Here is a 19,561-nt window from a genome sequence, read left to right as displayed (position 1 = left end):
GCGGAGGGGCGGCCTCCGAGGAAGGCCGTCGAGTGGCGATGGCAGAGGGGGCTTGTGGGTAGGTGGTCCTGGGAGGAGAGAAGCCCAGTCCCCAGACCTGACTGTATTCTCTGCACCCGTGTCTCCATCTGTAAAACGGGACAACTGAGCCAGCGTCACCGTATTCACGCATTCACGCATTCACGCATTCATGCATTCGTTCATTCGCCCATCAGAGGGTCATCTGAGTGTCTCCTATGCACCAAGCAATGAAGAAAAGACCTCTCGGGAGCCTCGCTGCTGGCAGCGGGGGGGGGGGGGGGGGGGGGGGGGAGACCATGCATTACAGAAGCAAGCAAGCACAGGTGGTGAGGAGTCATAGACGTCAAATGAAATCGGCTACTGTTTCAGAGAGGGGGGAGGGGTTGAAGCCGTTTTAGATGGATTGTGTTTTAAAGGAAGGTTTGGGGAGGACACTTTTTAGCCAAGGCACTGGTGGGAGGCCAGGCCAGGCTCCCAGCCTCAGGCCCACACGCCTGGCCGCTGGCCCGCCCGCATGGCAGGAGGAGGCTACCTTTGACACGGCCAGGTGGATCTTGTGCAACGCCGGGGCCAGGCTGTCCCCTGTGTCCGAGGGCCCGTGGGCGCCTGGAGGGGGCTGGGCCGCGGGCGTCCCCTCGGGAGCGTGTCCGTTCCTCTCCAGCTCCAAGGCCCCGTTGACCAGCCCGGGGCAGGCCCTCCGCCAGGACAAGGTGGCCTTCTCCAGCACCAGCGCTTTGCTGGGGTCCTTCCCCGCCTGGACGTACAGCACAGGGCTCTCCTGCAGGAAGAAGCGCTGCCGGGGCGAGAAGAGGGAGGGAGGCGGCGTCAGGCCTTCAGCCCAGGAGGAATGTGTCCCCCTGCGGCGGGCCGGCCCGGGGACTGGTCTGTGAACGAATAAACAGCGAGAGTATGAAGAACCGCCGTCCATCGAGGGGAGGCCAGTTTCCGTCGGAGATTCTAAACCGAGGGATTTCCAATGTTCACACCACTGGGCCCCTCTTTCTTAAGGGAACACTCCCGCCCTATTCATCACTTGCTCTTTGATTTTACAGAGACCCGCAGCCTGAGCTACACTAGCCTCGTCGTAAGTGATAGCAGCTGTCGAGTCACGGTATGGATGTGTGGTTCCTCCGTTTCATTTATAACTAGAGGCCCAGTGCATGAAATTCGTGCATGGGTAGGGTCCCTAGGCCTGCCAGGCGATGAGGGCTGGGCCGGGGACTTCCTTTGTTCTGCCGCTCCCTGGTAGTCAGCACACGTCATAGCAAGCAATTGAACTCCCGGTCTCCAGTCGAAATCCCAAGGGGACACTTTGCATATTAGCCTTTTATATAGAGAGACTAGTAAAAGTCAAAACGTCTACCCGGCCGGCGTGGCTCCGTGGTTGAACGCCGACCCATGAACCAGGAGGTCACAGGTTCGATTCGCGGTCAGGGCACATGCCTGGGTTGTGGGCTCGGTCCCCAGTGTGGGGGGTGCAGGAGGCAACCGATCCATGATTCTCTCTCATCATGGATGTTTCTCTCTCTCTCTCCCTCTTCCTGAAATTAAGAAAAGAAATGCCTCTGATGTCTACATGATTAGGCATTAAAAAAAAAAAGGTAGCAGGTCTGCCCAGGTACCCCGTGTAAGAGGTGCTGTGTGGACCCATCTAGTTCTAAGTCACTTCTCTCTGCGTCTGCATCTCCCTGTGTGCAAAAGACAGGAGTTGAATGATGTGGACTTCAGCATAAAAAAAAGGGGGGCGGGTACCATCCCTCGCAGTGTCTCCCTGGAGACCGGCTCAGGACGAGGTCTGGACGAGGTTTATGTCCAGTAGTGGGTGCTGAGTCATTGCTATTCCTGCGCCTTCTGGTGGTGCCTCAGCTTTTCACAATGGGCACCTAGTGTTTTATAAAAGTAAAATAATATTTTCAAAAGCAATGAGAGGAGGTCTGTTTCTTCGTTATCTAAAAAAATGAACCTCAGGTCTGTTTCACTGGATGAATAACAACATCCGGGCCGAGGGACACCGTCTCCATCGGGAACTGCACGGCCCCTTTATTTTGTTCGTGAGCTGAGTTATTTTTAGTAACATGATGAGCATCCAGGAGCTCATCAATGTTTCTCTCTCCCACCCCGACCCCAAGAGCCATACCCTGTCCCTGTCCATGGGTCCTTCCCCATCTCATCCCCCTGCTTGGCACGGACCGGGTGCTCCACGCCCTCCAAGCTCCCCCCACCCACACCCCCAACCACTATCCCGGCCCACACCCCCCCCAACCACTATCCCCGCCCACACCCCGGAACCACTATCCCTGTCCACACCCCCCAGAACGACTATCCCCGCCCACACCCCCCAGAACGACTATCCCCGCCCACACCCCCCCCACACCCCGGAACCACTGTCCCCGCCCTCACCCCCCAGAACCACTATCCCCGCCCACACCCCCCCAACCACTATCCCCGCCCACACCCCCCAGAACGACTATCCCCGCCCACACCCCCAACCACTATCCCCGCCCACACCCCCCCCACACCCCGGAACCACTGTCCCCGCCCACACCCCCCAGAACCACTATCCCCGCCCACACCCCCCCAACCACTCTCCCCGCCCACACCCCCAACCACTATCCCCGTCCACACCCCCCCCAACCACTATCCCCGCCCACACCCCCAACCACTATCCCCGTCCACACCCCCCCCAACCACTATCCCCGCCCACACCCCGGAACCACTCTCCCTGCTCACACCCCAGAACGACTGTCCCGCATGCAGGAGGAACGCCAAGGGGCTGGAGGCAGGTGAACGCCCAATGCCAAGGCCGTGCAGCCGGCCCTGACCGCTTACCTTTAACCTCTCCGCCGCCGACTTGGACTCCGTGAGGCCTTTGACCGAGAAGGGCAGGAAGAACACCGCCAGCCGCATGGAGTTCCAGATGGCCAAGACCGTGAAGGCCTGGCCGGGGCGAGAGGAGGTGGTGAGGGTGGCCCCCTACCCCGCCCCCTCCATCCCGGGAGCCCTCCATCCCGGGAGCCCCCATCCCTGAGCCTCGAGCCACAGCGCGGGGCCGTGCAGCTTCCCACCAGCAGGTCCTTCCTTTGGCAGTGGCCAAGCTGGTTTGGGGGAGACTGAAGAAACGGGTGAAAAAGAGCCGTGTCTTATTAAAGTCCCCGAGTCTGGAGGCCTGGTCCCTCCGGTCGCTTAGCCAAGGGGAGTTCTGTAACTGCGGGCATCGCCAACAAGCGTAAGCCTGGTTCGGGGAGGCCATTCGGGAAGCACCCAGAAAACAGCCGTGCGACGGCGTTGCTGCTGTCAGCCGCCCGGCACGGTTGTGTTGCTGTTGAGGTCACCTTCGTTCTTCTCCGCCTTGGATGGTCTTTCTCTTATTGAAAACCGCCCTACGCATCGCCTGGCCCCCGCCTCACTCCCGCCAGAGAACTCGCCGGCCTCCAGGGTCCCAGCTTGCGAGCTCCTGCGGGCACCTGGGTTGTTGGTTTGCTCCCTGCGCCCTGGCCAGGGTGCGTGTGGGAGGCAACCAGGCCATGTGTCTCTCACATCAATGTTTCTCTCTCTCTCTCTCTCTCTCTCTCTCTCTCTCTCTCTCTCTGTCTCTCTCTCCCCACCCACCCCCCCCCCCGCCCTTCCAATCTCTCTTAAAAAATCATTGGGGAGCTCTGACCGGTTTGTCTCAGTGGATAGAGCGTTGGCCTGTGGACTGAAGGGTCCCGGGTTCGATTCCGGTTAAGGGCATGTGCCTGGGTTGCGGGCACATCCCCAGTGGGAGGTGTGCAGGAGGCAGCTGATCGATGTTTCTCTCTCATCGATGTTTCTAACTATCCTCTCCCTTTCCTCTCTGTAAGAAATCAATAAAATATATTTTAAAAAATCATTGGGGAAAAGATACCCTCAGGTGAGGATTAAAGTGGATATGGATATAGATATAGACGTAGACATAGACATAGATATAGACATAGACATAGACGTAGATACAGTATATGATAAACTCCAATGGGCCTGACTCCGCCTGCTCTGAGCACTGCGTGACCTCAAGGCCTGGGCCAGGCAGAGGAGACCGCTGCAGGGAGTATGGGTGAGCCCTTGCCTACAGACTCCCATGATGCCCTCCTGCTTTGGCTACAGTCTCGGCCTCCCCAGCTGTATGCCCACCTCTCCAAGATCAGCTCCCTGCCCTCCTCTCCTCAAAGAACTGGGCTCCCTGCTCTTTCCCAGGGCCGGGGTCAGACCACAAAGGGAAAGACAGAAGAAACTACGCCTTTTTATTTAAAAGTGGGGGCTCACAGAGAAATGCATCTGTTGAGGGTTCCCAGTCACTGGGGTGTGAACTACACATTCCAGCTCCCCTGCGCCCCCTAACGACTGTCATCCCTCCCTCCCGCAGCTGCGACCCAAGGTTGTGGGATGTCAGTGTCTCGCAGGGGTCGAAATGGAAGGAAGCTTGAGCACCCTAAAAAGCCGGAAAATTAAAATCAATTCCTACTACCTACTTGCACGCCATGTAAGTCTCTGAGGGGCACAAGCTGGACAAGGACAAATGAGAAAACTTTCTGTCCATGTGGGGGAAACAAGACACCCCAGACACGTACCGTGGACGCCGTGAGTTCCATCTGTAGGCCAACGTGGATGAGGAACATCACCAAGGTGGACACGGTGGGGGCCACAAACAGCAATATCGTGCTAAGGCTCTGGATAAACCCACTCTTCTCCATCAGCTTCCTTTCCTTCCTTCTCAGGTCTGGGGGATACATGAGAAACCCACAGAAGTCAGCCACGGGAACGTTCTCCACAGAACCATCCGTGGTCGGCCACGGAAACATCATCCATGGAACACAGAACAATCCATGGTCAGCCACGGGAACATTCTCCACGGAACAATCCGTGGTCAGCCACGGAAACATCATCCATGGAACACAGAACAATCCATGGTCAGCCACGGGAACATCCTCCACAGAACACAGAACAATACATGGTCGGCCACGGGAACATTCTCCACAGAACAATCCGTGGTCAGCCACGGAAACATCATCCATGGAACACAGAACAATCCATGGTCAGCCACGGGAACATTCTCCACGGAACAATCCGTGTCAGCCACAGGAATATCCTCCACAGAACACAGAACAATCCATGGTCTGCCACGGGAACATCCTCCACGGAACAATCCATGGTCAGCCACAGGAACATCCTCCACGGAACACAACAATCCGTGGTTGGCCACAGGAATATCCTCCACAGAACAATCCATGGTCGGCCATGGGAACATCCTCCATGGAGCACAGAACAATCCATGGTCAGCTACGGCAACATCCTCCATGCAACACAGAACAATACATGGTCGGCCACGGGGACATTCTCCATGGAACACAGAATAAAACGTGGTCGGCCATGGGAACATCCTCCATGGAGCACAGAACAATGCATGGTCAGCTACGGCAACATCCTCCATGCAACACAGAACAATACATGGTCGGCCACGGGGACATTCTCCATGGAACACAGAATAAAACGTGGTCAGCCATGGGGACATTCTCCATGGAACACAGAACAACCCGTGGTCGGTCACAGGGACATCCTCCACGGAACACAGAACCACCCGCGAAGCACGAAGGAAATGCCCAGAAGGTGGGTGGCGTGGCCCACCGGGACAGCCAGAGGCTCCGAGCAGAAAGCCAATTCTGTACCTTTAATTATGTTTGTGAATGGCTTCTCCCACGTGTACATTTTAATCAGCTTAATGCAGGTGAGGACCTCACTGGTCACCCTGATGCGCTGGTCGCTGACCTCAGAGGCGTGCTTCTGTCCCTTCACAATCACGCGGGTCAGGAGCGCCTGCAGCCGGGAGGCACGGAGAGCCGGTCGGAGGCGGGCAGGCGAGGATTCCCAAAGGGAAACGCCAGATGTGGACAGAATCGCTGGTTAACTCTGCCCTGGGCGACCCACTGAGACTCAGCTCTAGGTCCCCCCTGAAGGCTTTCAGATGTGCCCCCTTGAGGGCCTGCCTCGCACATCCTGGGGGGGCCTTCTCTCCTGGGGGTCAAGCCAGGCTGACGCTGACCAAACAGAAGTCTGACTGCTCTGCCTTTGGGAACCCTAACCCTCTAAGAGCCACAGGCCCCTTTCCGGGGACCGAGGGAGGAGACCCCTCCATTTGCCTCATGCAGAGCATGTGTGAGCCAAGAACCGCTTCCTGTTTTGCCCGATTTGTTTTCGCAGTTTAAGCAGCCAAGGTGCCCCCTCCCCCCACAACCCCGCGAGGCAACGTGTCCACTCAGCGGTACCCCCATTACAGAGCCCGGGCGCTCTGGGGAACAGCCAGCCTTACCATCAGCAGTAAGACCAGGAGGTAGAAAAACGTGGCGATCAGCGTGGTGGGTCCGAGCGTGAGGTAGGAGGTGATGGTGCAGAACAGCAGCGACGAGCCGCTCAGGAAGATGAGGGGGCCGTAGTACACGCCTTCGAACAGGTAGTTGGTGTCGCTGGTGAAGAAACTGATGGCCTGAAAGACAGCGGGCCCGAGGCTCGGGGTCACCCCTCCAGGTACCCTGAACCTGTGTCTTTTTTTTTTAATATTGTTATTGGTTTCAGGGAGGAAGGGAGAGGGAGAGATGATAGAAACAACAATGATGAGAGAGAATCATGGATCGGCTGCCTCCTGCACGCCCCCTACTGGGGATCAAGCCAGTAACCCGGACATGTGCCCTGACTGGGCATTGAACCGTGACCTCCTGGTTCATAGGTCGATGCTCAACCACCGAGCCACACAGGCCAGGAGAAGGTCCGTGTCTTTGAAGAGGGCTCGTAGGAGGGGGGTAGCCAGAAGTGTGCATGGTGGGGACTGGCGGGGGGAAGGGGGTGTTAGAGCTGTTCTCAAGAGGGGCAGGACATCAATCTGGGCCTGGAGGATGATGGGATTTTCAAGGGGCAGGGAGTGGAGGAGGCGGGCATGCCTGGTGCATTTGAGGACTGGAGGCCACCGGCCAGGCAGGAGCAGGGAGGCCACCTCGGGCTGGAGGAGGGCCTCTGGAGGAGGCTGGAGAGAGGCTGAGCCAGGTTCCGAAGCGGGGTGACTGGAGGGTAAGGAGCCAAAGCAGAGCCGCCTTTCCAACTACTAAATGGCCCTCGATATAAAAGTCACCCGTGAGCCCGGCCGGCGTGGTTCAGTGTCGACCTGTGAACCAGGAGGTCAGGGTTCGATTCCCGGTCAGGGCACAGGCCCGGGTTGCGGGCTCCATCCCCAGTGGGGGGCGTGCAGGAGGCAGCCGGTCCATGATTCTCTCTCATCATGGATGTTCCTCTCACTCTCTCTCTCCCTCTCCCTTTTTCTCTGAAATCACTAAAAATACATTTTTTTTTAGAAAAGAAACTTTCTTTAAAAAAAAAAAAAAAAGTCATCCATGCTCCTCAAGCCACAGGAAAGCAGGGAGATTGGAATTAAATATATAAAATCCCAGTATCTCCGCGACTACAGGCCACACACTGGCGCGGCCCCTCCCATCCCCGTCAGTGAGGGGCCACCCTGCGGTCACCCCACCAGGCAGCTGCACGGAGCCTCTGCTGAGGAGGGGAGTGGGCACCCAGGGAGCCCTCGCTCGGGTTGCTCTTTCCTAGGGGGGGTCCCTGGGCCGTGAAGTCCTCCCACACCCTCCTCCCTGGCAGGCCTCCCCCCGGGCCCAAACAGGCCTCCCCCCGGGCCCGAGCAGGCGCAGTACCTGCTGTGGCGCAATGGAGGGAGCCTCTGTCCTGGCTCAGTGCTGACCTGCTGGTGGCCATCAGCCCCCCTAGGAACCATCCCCCCTCTCTGCCTCTTCTAGCTCCCGTCTCCCTCCCCTGGCCCCGGGCAGCGCTGGCCTGCGCCCGGCCCTGACCTCGCCCGTGGTGATGTGCGTTAGCGACTTGAACCGCAGCAGCTTCTCGAAGGCCAGGGAGGAGACGGCTGCGCGGAAGCGGATGCCCGAGCGCTGGTTGACGATCCAGCACGCGCACATGCTCAGGGACTTCAGGCACTCGCTGAGGAACAGGGCGAGGCACAGCCCCACGCCGGCCACGATGCTCCCCTGCCGCTCCTGGGAATAGTCCAGGATCTTCGGGATAATCAGCATCTGACACAAAGGCAGGAGTCCGGCTCCCTCAGGCCTCCCAACCCTTCAGGCAAGGCCACCGCCTGGGCCGTGCGCGAGGGCGGGGGCCAGGGCCAGGCTGGCTGAGTGACGCAAGCTGACTCGCAGGTCCTGTCTCCAGAAGGCCGCATGGTCCAGGGCAGGAGGCTTAGTCCGCGGACCCAGCCCTGAGCGCAGCTCCACCCCCGCCCAGCCGGCCGGCAGGACACGGCACACACACGTGCACACACATACACACGCACGTACACGCGCACACACGGCAATCAGGAGCTAACTGGCTAAGTCAAAGGTGTGGGCAGAAGTGAGGAAATCCCACAGGGATGGCAGAGCCCCGTGGGGCAGCAGGGAGCTGTTACCCCCCAGACCCGGGGCCAGAGGGGAGGAGAGCCCCACAGAAGGGCCCTCGCAGGAGCCGGGCCCCGGTGCGCAGAGAGGGGCGGGTCAGGGAATGCACATTCTGCCCTGACTCTCCGCTCCCCTCCAGCCTCCGGGGGCATCTCCCATGGCCCAGCCCCCCCAGCAGCCAGAGGGCACCGGGACCCCATCAGTGCGCTCCATGCAGGTCACACTCGCGGGGCACAGGGTGGCATGGCAGCGGACCCGGAGGGCACATGGAGAAGACCCAGCACATGGACGTCACCCAGGGCACTCGCCTCCGCGTAGTCAGCTATTGCTCCTTCCTGACCTGCGTCCGCTCTCCTCTGGCTGGTCACATCACTTCTGCTTCCTCTGGGGAGCTGTCACCTGCCCCACTGCACGCCCGCCCTCTGTGGCCAACAGGGACCCCAGTGGGACAACCGCCTCGCTCTCTGCAATTGGATCTCGGGCTGAGGAGCTGGAGGACCCAAAACAGTCACAGCCGCTTCATCACAGCCGGGGTCCAGGAGCCCATTCGCTCCTGCTCCTGCTCCTGCGCTCCCTCCCGGGTGCTCAGCCGGGCCCCAAAGCAGCCAGCACCCACCGAGCCAGGCCACGTGCCAAGTGCTACATACACTCCACTCATCTGGTGTCGCCCTATGCTCTCCGTTTGCAAACGAGCAACTCTGTGAGATCTCCCCCCCCCGAGGCGTCATGGGTTCCACCGTGAACCCAGGCACAGAGAGGGAGACACATTGCCCAGGGCCACCAGCAGCGACGCAAGCAGTGGCTGCGCGACCCACACTCTTATCATCAGCTCTCCTGCCTGCAAAGAGCTTGTGTTCGGAGCAGCAGTGGAGAGACACGTACATCCTGCGTGGGCTGTACACCAGCCCCGCAGCTCCCAGGGCCCGCCTCCCGCCACGCCCACCCCCGCCATACCCCGCCTCCCGCCACGCCCACCATGCCCCGCCTCCCGCCACGCCCACCCCCGCCATACCCCGCCTCCCGCCACGCCCACCACGCCATGCCCCGCCTCCCGCCACGCCCACCACGCCACGCCTCCCTCCAAGCCCCGCCTCCGCCACGCCCCGCTCACCGGCCCCAGCACGCTCAGGATGGCGAAGCAGACGCCCAGGAACGCATCTACAATGGCCCTGGTCCTCTGGAACCGCAGCATCACTCGGAGCACGGAGGCCTTTTCCACCCCACACCTCGAGACTTCTTCTTCCCAAAGCCGGCGGAGCCTGGAAAGAGGAAGACGGCCACGTGGAATCTCTTCCCACGTGTCCCCCCAGCGTCCCAGGTCCCGGAGCAGCTTCATTACAGAAATTGCCAAACGTAGCGAAGTAAACGGTATGGGGCATCGCCCCCAAACACGCATTCCCCGGGTTCGAGAATTATCCACGTCTGTTTCACCTCTCCTCCCCTTCACTTTCTTCTTCCTTTCTTTCTTTCTTGCTCTATTTAAAGCAAATCGCAGACACCTCACCTCATCTCTCAACGCTTTAGTGTGCATGTCTCCTAGGTGAGCCTTCAGGAAAACACCACAGTGACCATAAAAACCATCGTTATTCGTATCAGTGCACAGTTACATAGTAATAACGTAGCGACGATAATTCCTTAAGGATATTGAATACCCGTTTGTATTCAAATCTCTCTAATTATTTCAAAAATATGTCTTTACAGTTAGCTTGCCAAATCACGCTACAAATAAGTCCATATGTTATATTTATTTATTTTCTCTATTTTTTTCTGTATTGACTAGAGACCCGATGCGTGAAGTTCACACAAGGGCCTCGGCCCTCGCAGCCCAGGCTTCATCTGGAAGGCTGTCCAGAGGCCGTTTGGCTGTTGGGTCTAATGAGCATATTAGCTCTTTATTAGACAGGATGTTTAGAAAGAGGAAGGAAGCGGGGAGAGAGAGAGAAGCATCGGTGTGTTGTTCCACTTATCGATGCCTTCGTCGGTTGATTGTTGTATGTGCCCTGGCCGGGGATGGAACCCACAACCTTGGCGTGTAGTGTGGCTCGGTGGTTGAGTGTCAATTTATGAACCAGGAGGCCATCCATGGTTCGATTCCCCGGTCAGGGCCCATGCCCAGATTTGGGGCTGGATCCATAGCATGCAGGAGGCAGCCGATCCACGATTCTTTCCCATCACTGATGCTTCTCTCTCTCTCTCCCTCTCTCTGAAATCAATAAAAATATATTTTAAAAATAAAATAAGCAAGCGCTTTCAGACTAGAGGTCGGCCCCTTGCTTACAAAGGAAGAGCCCACAGCCCTTGGTTGTCTGAGGAGGGACCGACCTTATCTACGCCGAGCATCTCTGGTCACCGTCCACACACCAAGTTCTGGTCTTAACCCACCCCGAGGCTTGCCCGGCGTGACCCGACCTGTTGGCGTTTTGGACGGAGGTGTCCTGTGCTGACAGCGGGGGGATGGTGTTCTCATCTAAGCGTTTCCGGAGGCCTCGGGTCATGAGGGGGCTGAGCCAGGACACGGTCAAGTAGGAGAACAGGCCGGCGTCATCCAGGGGCTGAGCGGAAGGAGGCCTGGAAGTCACAGGCAGGGTGGTCACATTAGCATGCGGGCTCGGGAGGGGAGATGACGTCGAGGGCAAGAGTGTTCACGACTGCCTTTCGTGTGGTAGCGAAGCATCAGAAATAGCAAACGCGCCGAAACCGGTTTGGCTCAGTGGATAGAGCGTCAGCCTGCGGACTGAAAGGTCCCGGGTTCGATTCCGGTCAAGGGCATGTACCTTGGTTGCGGGCACATCCTCAGTGGGAGGTGTGCAGGAGGCAGCTGATCGATGTTTCTCTCTCATCAATGTTTCTAGCTCTCTATCCCTCTCCCTTCCTCTCTGTGAAATATCAATAAAATATATTTAAAAAAAAAAAAAAAAGAAATAGCAAACGCACCTACGAATAGGGGAACAGTTTTAAAAGAAAGGAAAGAGCCCGGCCGGCGTGGCTCAGGGGTTGAGCGCTGACCTAGGAACCAGGAGGTCACGGTTCGATTCCCGGTCAGGGCACAGGCCCAGGTGGAGGGCTCGATCCCCAGCCGGGGGCGTGCAGGAGGCAGCCGATCCATGATTCTCTCTCAGCATTGAGGTTTCTCTCTCCCTCCCTCTCCCTTCCTCTCTGAAATCAATAAAAATGTATTTAGAAGGAAGAAAAGCAGTGCGGTGTGTCCGTTCTGTGGGAAACCGTGCGGAAGTGTCCAAGGCAGCCGTGGGCAAACTACGGCCCGCGGGCCGGATCCGGCTGTTCTATCCGGTTCTCTTGCTCTCCCCTCCGCTCCTTTACTTTGAATTTATATGAGTTCACACAAACACTCCATCCATGCTTTTGTTCCGGCCCTCCGGTCCAGTTTAAGAACCCATGGTGGCCCTCGAGTCAAAAAGTTTGCCCACCCCTGGTCCAAGGTGAAGCTGCCCTTCGTGGCCCTTCATGCTGGCGGGTGCTGCCCTCCGCCCCCAGGACTCACTTGGGCGTGGGGCGGAAAGGTATCAGCGTCTTCCAGGCGTCTTGCTTCCCCGGAGGCGGGGCAGCGGCGCTCCCAGGTGGCTCAGGCTCCCGGATTTGCGGGCTCCCGGGGCCGTCTTCAGGGGTGTATGTTCTCTTGGGAAAGACAAAACGAAAGAGCGTCCGTTTCAGACCCATAAGTGCCATCCGGAGCGGGCGCTAGGCCCAAGGAGGATGGCTCCTTCCCCGTCAGCTTCCTGCGGGCTCCCGAGTCAGGCAGAGAGAGACAAACACCCCAGTTCTCACCGGCATGGGGAGCCTCTTTTGCACCCTCGCCCTAGGAAAGGCTCTCCATTGGCTTTTAGAGAGTAGACGGGAGGGAGGAGGGGAAGAGAGAGAGAGAAACATCCATGTGAGAGAGACACATGGATGGGTTGCCTCTCGCTGGGGCCCGGATGGGGGTGGGGATGAACTTGGAACCCAGGTACATGCTTGACCGGGATTTGAACTCGCGACCCTATGGTCTGAGGGCTGACGCTCTATCCACTGAACAAGACCGGCCAGGGCAATATGTGGAATTTTTAAAATGAGGAAAAGGAGCTCATAGACACAGAAAATGGGTTGGTGGTTGCCGGAGGCAAGGTGGGCGGGTGGGCAAATGGGTGAAGGCCCAAAGGTACAAACTTGCAGCTACAAAGTAAAGAAGTGCTGGGGATGGTAGTCACAGCTCGGTGACTGTGGTCAGGCACGTGGGTTGCGTGTTTGAACGTTACTGAGAGAGGAGATCTTCACGTGTCTCGTCATAAGAAAAAGAAATGGGTGACTATGTATGCTGATGGATGTTCACCTGACTTACTGTCATGATCACTTCACAACATATACAAATACCAGGTAGCATGTTATACACCGGAAATTAACATAAGGTTGTATGTCAATTACATCCTGATATAAATAAATCAACAAACAAACATGTGAAAGGATCGCTGGGAAAAGGTTCCAGACAGGGGTTCCTTCAGGGAGAGGGACTTGGGGAGGGGTGACCAACAGCTGAATGTGATTGTCAAGGTCCAAGCTGGTGTGTTAGCGATGGGTCCAGAGGCACTTAGCATCTATATATAGAAAAGCCTAAGTGACCATTATAACCGGTTGACCGAACAACCGGTCGCTATGATGCACTCTGACCACCAGGGGCAGATGCTCAATGCAGGAGCTGCCCCCTGGTGGTCAGTGCGCTCCCACAGACAATCTCCTGTGGCAGGCCAACCTCCCGCGGTCTCTCCCCTTGGCCGGCAGGCCCCTATCGGCCCTGAGCGGGACTGGGCGAGATGGCCTCAATCGGCCCCGTCACCGGCCAGGCCAAGGGACCCCACCCATGCACGAATTCGTGCACCAGGCCTCTAGTGTTATTGTAAGTGCATACATAGATGAATAGGTAATAGAGAATACATGCACATGCATGAGCCACGAAGGTCTGTCATGACCAAGGATTATGATTCATCTAATTATAGAAGCGTGAGGTGCATTTGAAAAAATCAAGGTTGACTAAATATGGGACAGCATTCCTTGAGCTGATAATTGGTGACCATGGAGAAGACCCTCCTCGCTCAGCTTCCTGGGGCTTCAATGGGAAGATGTACTCACGTAGCTAAGTCCCGAGACCATGCTGTCACCCACATCAAAGCCAAGATTCACGACGCCGCCGGAAGAGCCGGGGACCCAGCATATCTTCCTCCTGCTCATTTTCAGCTGCCCTGCCGATTCTTCGTTTTCCAAAACCAGAGAATCTGAAAAAGCAAGGAGCAGCTTAGACCCAGTCCCACGTGGGCGGGAGAGGAGGCCGGCCCCCTGCAGGCAGCGTGCGGAGCCATGCCCAGGGCGGGGCCCTGCTCTTCCCTCTGGCTGGTATGGACCTGGCTCCCTGCTTTTATTTATTTAAATGTGTTTTTATTGATGTCAGAGAGGAAGGGAGAGGGAGAGATTCTCCTCAATGAGGAGAGAGAATCATGGATCGGCTGCCTCCTGTACGCCTCCTACTAGGGACGGAGCCCACACCCTGGCATGTGCCCTGACCGGGAATCAAGCCATGACCTCCCGGTTCATAGGTCGATGCTCAACCACAGAGTCATGCCCATCGGGCTTGGTTTTCTATTTGTTAACATCTACTCAGGCCCCAGCCCGACTTCACTTGGGGGAAAACCTTCTCCAACGCCCCACCCCTCCGCGGTGGGCCAGGTCAGTCTCCTAGCATAGGCCAAGTCTGCCCACAGAACTTTGCCTCTCCTGCCCTGCCGGGTGGCTCAGTTGGTTGGGCATCGTCCTGGGCACCGAAAGATTGCCGGTTCGATTCCCGGTCAGGGCACGTGCCCGGGTCGCAGGCTCGATCCCCCGTGTGGGGCGTGCAGGAGGCAGCCGATCCATGATTCTCTCTCATCATGGATGTTTCTCTCTCTCTCTCCCTCTCCCTTCCTCTCTGAGATCAATAAAAAATATATTATTAATAATGATAAATAAAATAAATTTTTAAAAATCCTCAGGTGAGGACTTCTTAAAAACAAACCATGCGTCTTCTCTTACCCCAGTTTGTAATTGTACATTCAGGGCAATCACGGCTTGTTCCGCGTTCATTTCCGGCGCTAAACGGAGGACGGGGGCTGCCTGCTTTGCTCACTGTTGAGTCCCTGGGCCTGGGGTGCGGGACGGGCTAGGAGGACAGCCAGGCGCTCAGTAAGGAAACGAGGAGTGGACGGGAGATGAGTGAAAGGCACACCACGGTGCCATTTTCTGACTCCTGGTGTTCAGACTCAGGGCAGTGGATCTGGGCAGGACTTAGGGCAGTGGTCGGCAAACTCATTCGTCCACAGAGCCAAATATCAACAGGACAACGATTGAAATTTCTTTGGAGAGCCAATTTTTTTAAACGTAAACTTCTTCTAACGCCACTTCTTCCAAATAGACTCGCCCAGGCCGTGGTATTTTGTGGAAGAGCCACACTCAAGGGGCCAAAGATCCGCATGTGGCTCGCAAGCTGCAGTTTGCCGACCACTGACTTAGGGTAACCGAGCGTGTTTCATATGCCTGTTGCTTTCGCCTTTCTGAGTATGTGACTCGCTCCCAGAGCAGCCGCTGCCTGGGGTAGGAGAGGGATGGTCATGGGGAGTATTTCTGAAGGCATGGAAAGAGAAAGCGGACGACTCAGTGGTTCAGCATCAATCTATGAACCAGGAGGTCAGGGTTCGATTCCCGGTCAGGGCACAGGCCCGGGTTGCGGGCTCCATCCCCAGTGTGGGACATGCAGCCGATCCATGATTCTCTCTCATCGTTGATGTTTCTCTCTCTCCCTCCCCCTTCCTCTCTGCCATCAATAAAGACATTTAAAAATTGGCACGATTCCGCCAAAGCCGGTTTGGCTCAGTGGATGGAGCGTCAGCCTGCGGACTGAAGGGTCCCGGGTTCGATTCCGGTCAAGGGCATGTACCTTGGTTGCGGGCACATCCCCAGTGTGGGGTGTGCAGGAGGCAGCTGATCGATGTTTCTCTCTCATCGATGTTTCTAACTCTCTATCCCTCTCCCTTCCTCTCTGTAAAAAAAAATCAATAAAATATATATTAAAAAAAAAAAAATTGGCACGATTCCGAGAGAGAGGCCCTGGGGGAGGCCCCTGTGTGCCACTGTTCCGTTTATTCATTGCGCAAAGCTCCCCAGTGGAGGGCGTGGGGGTGGGGAGCGGTGGCGTCAGCAAGTTCTAGTTCGCAAGTCATGCACGCTGGCACCGGGCTGCGCTGGGCACTGACCTCTCGTGGCAGCAGAGCCGGAGGGTGGTTCCGACAGGAATGCCGTGCTCTGTGCTAACGAGGAAGAGGAGAGCGGATCGGCAGAGAGGGAGGCTGGGCGGGCCTTCCCTCATCGGCCCGTTTCCCCAGCAACGGTGCTGAACGTTTCAAATAGTGAAAGAAGGCTTCCTCGTTTTCCTGTGCTTTTCACCACATGGGGGGCTGTGGGTACCGCACACTTGTCAATTGCACCTGCCTTATCAGCATTCCCTGCATTGATTTCTTATTATTTTTTAAACATATTTTTATTGATTTTTTACAGAGAGGAAGGGAGAGGGACAGAAAGCTAGAAACATCGATGCGAGAGAAACATCGATCAGCTGCCTCCTGCACACCCCCCACTGGGGATGTGCCCGCAACCAAGGTACATGCCCTTGACCGGAATCGAACCCGGGACCCTTCAGTCCGCAGGCCGACGCTCTATCCACTGAGACAAACCGGTTTCTTTTTATTTTTTTAAATAGACACTTATTGATTTCAGAGCGAGGAAGGGAGAGGGAGAAGGCGGTAGAAACAGCAACGATGAGAGAGAACCGGGGACCCGCTGCCCGCTTGTTCACTGTGATTAGTGGCGAGGCCATCGCTGCCGTGGGGGGGGGGGACCAGGACGTGCCTGGGAATCAGAGAGGCAAGCTTCTCCAGCCAGCGCCGGGGGCCAACGTCATGGTGGTAAACTTGGTTCAGACCCGGGCTATTTGCAGATGGTGAAACGGCCTGTGAACTGGAGGGCGCCCTGGAGCAAGGTAAACTGTGGCCAGGGTCCAAGGCCAGAGGCAGGCGGAGGACAGGGAAGGTGCCGGGGGGGGGGGGGGGGGGGGGGCAGTGGGGCAGAGGCACCTGCCAGGCCCTTTCTCTTCCCGCTCCGCCCAGGCCGTCCATTCCCCGCTGTTACCTTCCCGGCTCTTAGGGTTATTTCCTCCTGCTGGTCCCACTAGCTCCTGGGGGCCATCGCGGCCGTGCATTGAGTGCTAACCCCCGACCTTCTCCTGCCGGCTTCTTGCACAGCTGGCCCGTTCTCGACCGTCGGGTCTCCCTCAGCTCACACCCCACCTCCTCCCTGACCTCCCGCTTTCCCTCTCCAACCCCTTCTTCTCCATTCTTCGCACAGCGGCTTTTGAGAACATAAGCCTGGAATGTGATTCTGCGTCAGGCTTAGAGGAAGGCCCAGCTCCTTCCCCTCTCTACCCTGACCCCGCTGAGCCGCTCAGCTCCTTGGGACCGCGAAGCTCAGCCAGTTCCAGGAGCTGGTCCGCAGGCATCCTGCAGGCATCCTAGCCACAGGGTCTTTGCAAGGTCGCTTCTCCTGGCTGGTGGAGTGCCCTTCCTGCCCCCACCCCTGACCTCGGCTGGGCTGCCCCCTCTAAGTGTGAAGCTCAGGGCCTCCCTCGGAAGGACTTCCCGCCGTCCACACCGCTGTCCTTGCATATGGTTCCACCCCCTACCAGGCGTCCTCAAACTACGGCCCGCGGGCCACAGGCGGCCCGCCGAGGACATGGATCCGGCCCGCCGGGTGCCGCTGCCTGTCCTGCTTAGCAGCCAACGCGTCCCGGGCCCGCAGTGCGCATAGGAATTTGTTCATAGTTTTTTTTTTTAAACTATAGTCCGGCCCTCCAACGGTCTGAGGGACAGTGAACTGGCCCCCTGTTTACAAAGTTTGAGGACCCCTGCCCTACACTGTCGGGGCCATGACAGCGGCAACCTTGCCCGTGGGTGGATTGAGGGGCATTCCATAAAATAAGGCACTGGAACACCCAGAGTGCCGAGCTTTTAAAAGAAAAGAAATTATAATAATTGAGGAGTCATCACAACGGAAGGGAACGTGGAATCCTGGCGCAGAAAGAAAGGGACATTCGGGAGGAAACCGGCACCTTTTAAGTCGGGTCTATAGATTAGACCCGTGGTCGGCAAACCGCGGCTCGCGAGCCACAGGCGGCTCTTGGGCCCCTTGAGTGTGGCTCTTCCACAAAATACCACGGCCTGGGCGAGTCTATGTTGAAGAAGTGGCGTTCGAAGAAGTTTACGTTTAAAAAATGTGGCTCTCCAAAGAAATTTCCATCGTTGTCCTGTTGCTATTTGGCTCTGTGGACTCAGGAGTTTGCCGACCCCTGGAGACAAGGGCAGCTCATTCCTGGTGGCTGTCATTGAACTGATGTGCACGCCGCGTACAGGGGCCGCACAGCGCAGGGTGTGTGGGACGCTCTGCTAGGGCCCAGCAACGCTTTTGCACACCTGAGCTCGGCTCACATTGAAAGTGAAAAGCATTTCAACCCGCTGTGATTTTCTCCATCTTCCTTCCGAACACAGCGGGGTGGTGGGGGGGGGAGTCGCTGGGTGAGCGAGTCCCAGGAGAAGGTTGAGGTGCTGAGCAGGCCTTGGCGCACAAGAGCCCTGCACCTCTTTTCGCGTAATTACGACGCGCGCCTTACCGCGCGGCTCCGCCAGGGGGCAGCGCGAAGCGGCGGCGTTTGAGCCCGGGGGCGGCCCGTAGCGCTGGACCGGAAGTGCCAGCGCGCCGGCGGCTCGGAGGTCGGGGCGGCGGCGCAGGCGGTGCACAGCGCTGAGTGCAGCTCAGTCGGACGCCGCCGCCATGTCGTCAGGGAGCCCCATCCAGATCCCCAGCCGCCTGCCGCTGCTGCTCACCCACGAGGGCGTGCTGCTGCCCGGCTCCACCATGCGCACGAGCGTGGACTCGGCCCGCAACCTGCAGCTGGTGCGCAGCCGCCTGCTCAAGGGCACGTCGCTGCAGAGCACCATCCTCGGCGTCATCCCCAACACGCCCGACCCCGCCAGCGACGCGCAGGACCTGCCGCCGCTGCACAGGTGGGCCCGGCGGGGCGCGACGGCGGCGGGGCGGGGGGGCAGCCGGGTCTGCCCCTAACGCGGGACACGGGCCCGGGTCTGCCTCTAACACGGGAAATGGGGGGCCAGGTGTCTGCCTCTAACGCGGAAAATGGGGGGCCAGGTGCCTGCCTCTAACGCGGGAAATGGGGGGCCGTTCAGTGGGAGGATCCAGGAGGCAGGGAGCCGCTAGGACGAACTGTCTCTGGTAACAAGTTGACCTGAACCTCCTCCCGCCCCAGGTCTGAGCACTCCAGGGCGCTCCCCCCCCCCCCCGCCCTTCCCTTCTCCCTGTCACTCTGACCTCTTCACTGGCCACCCCGCACTGCACCGCACCACCCCCTCCGTTAACTTTTTGGGGTGCCTTTCTTCCACACACCCCGCCTGCCCCCCTCGCCTCCCCCGTTTTCCTCCCTAAGGGCCTTTCCTGTTCACACCTGCCCTCGCGTCTGTCCCTGCCCCTTCCTGGCCTCCTGCTAGTCCTCAGGCCCCCGCTTGCCGGGAGATGGCCCCCGCGGGCCCTAGTGTGTGATCTGGGTGAGAGGGCCCCTGTGCCTGTCCGTCCTTCTCCACCTGTTATCGGGGGACTCTCAGCCTCCACCTGGCAGGTGTGCCCGGAGGGTTAAGGGAGGTGATGTGCGTCACCTGCTCTGCACCCCGGGCGTTGGATAGGGGCAGGTGCGCCTTCCAGACCGTGGCCACCTGTGGCCATCGAGCGCCGGTCCGCATTGAGATCCCAGAGGGACGATGGTCTGGGTTTGCTGGGCACTGTCCTGGTTTGGCACTGAACGTCTGTGTCCCAGACAAACCCCTCGATGTGCCGCCAGGGTGCCCAACACGCTCGATTTTGAAAATGTGGACGGAGAAGTGGCTGTGTCGATGACTGAATGAGGTCATTTTATATAGGTTTTGGCTCTTTGCAGTTCCGTA

The 19,561-nt window shown here is 58.0% G+C and overlaps 2 protein-coding genes across 2 annotated transcripts in view; one reads left to right on the top strand and one right to left on the bottom strand.

Moving 5' to 3' along the window:
- ABCC11 (ATP binding cassette subfamily C member 11) overlaps positions 1-13,703 on the bottom strand; it is a gene marked incomplete at its 5' end in the record, with an annotated part of 34,812 nt that extends 21,109 nt beyond the window's left edge. The window contains 10 exon segments of the mRNA XM_080644620.1: positions 554-814; positions 2,851-2,958; positions 4,608-4,756; positions 5,703-5,850; positions 6,344-6,517; positions 7,887-8,120; positions 9,595-9,742; positions 10,893-11,051; positions 11,986-12,119; positions 13,605-13,703. Coding sequence (XP_080500746.1) covers positions 554-814; positions 2,851-2,958; positions 4,608-4,756; positions 5,703-5,850; positions 6,344-6,517; positions 7,887-8,120; positions 9,595-9,742; positions 10,893-11,051; positions 11,986-12,119; positions 13,605-13,703 — 1,614 coding nt within the window.
- A 4,563-nt stretch (positions 13,704-18,266) lies between these two features.
- Positions 18,267-19,561, top strand: part of LONP2 (lon peptidase 2, peroxisomal) — a 45,139-nt gene continuing 43,844 nt past the window's right edge. Inside the window, exon 1 of the mRNA XM_080645409.1 lies at positions 18,267-18,613. Within this exon, the coding sequence (XP_080501535.1) occupies positions 18,381-18,613 (233 nt within the window). The 5' untranslated portion in view covers positions 18,267-18,380. The remainder of the gene's footprint in view (positions 18,614-19,561) is intronic.

This window comes from Plecotus auritus (assembly GCF_963455305.1).
Source record: "Plecotus auritus genome assembly, chromosome: 10".
Lineage (NCBI taxonomy): Eukaryota > Metazoa > Chordata > Mammalia > Chiroptera > Vespertilionidae > Plecotus > Plecotus auritus.
Note: the sequence above shows the minus strand (reverse complement) of the source record. Positions and strands in the feature narration are given on the sequence as shown.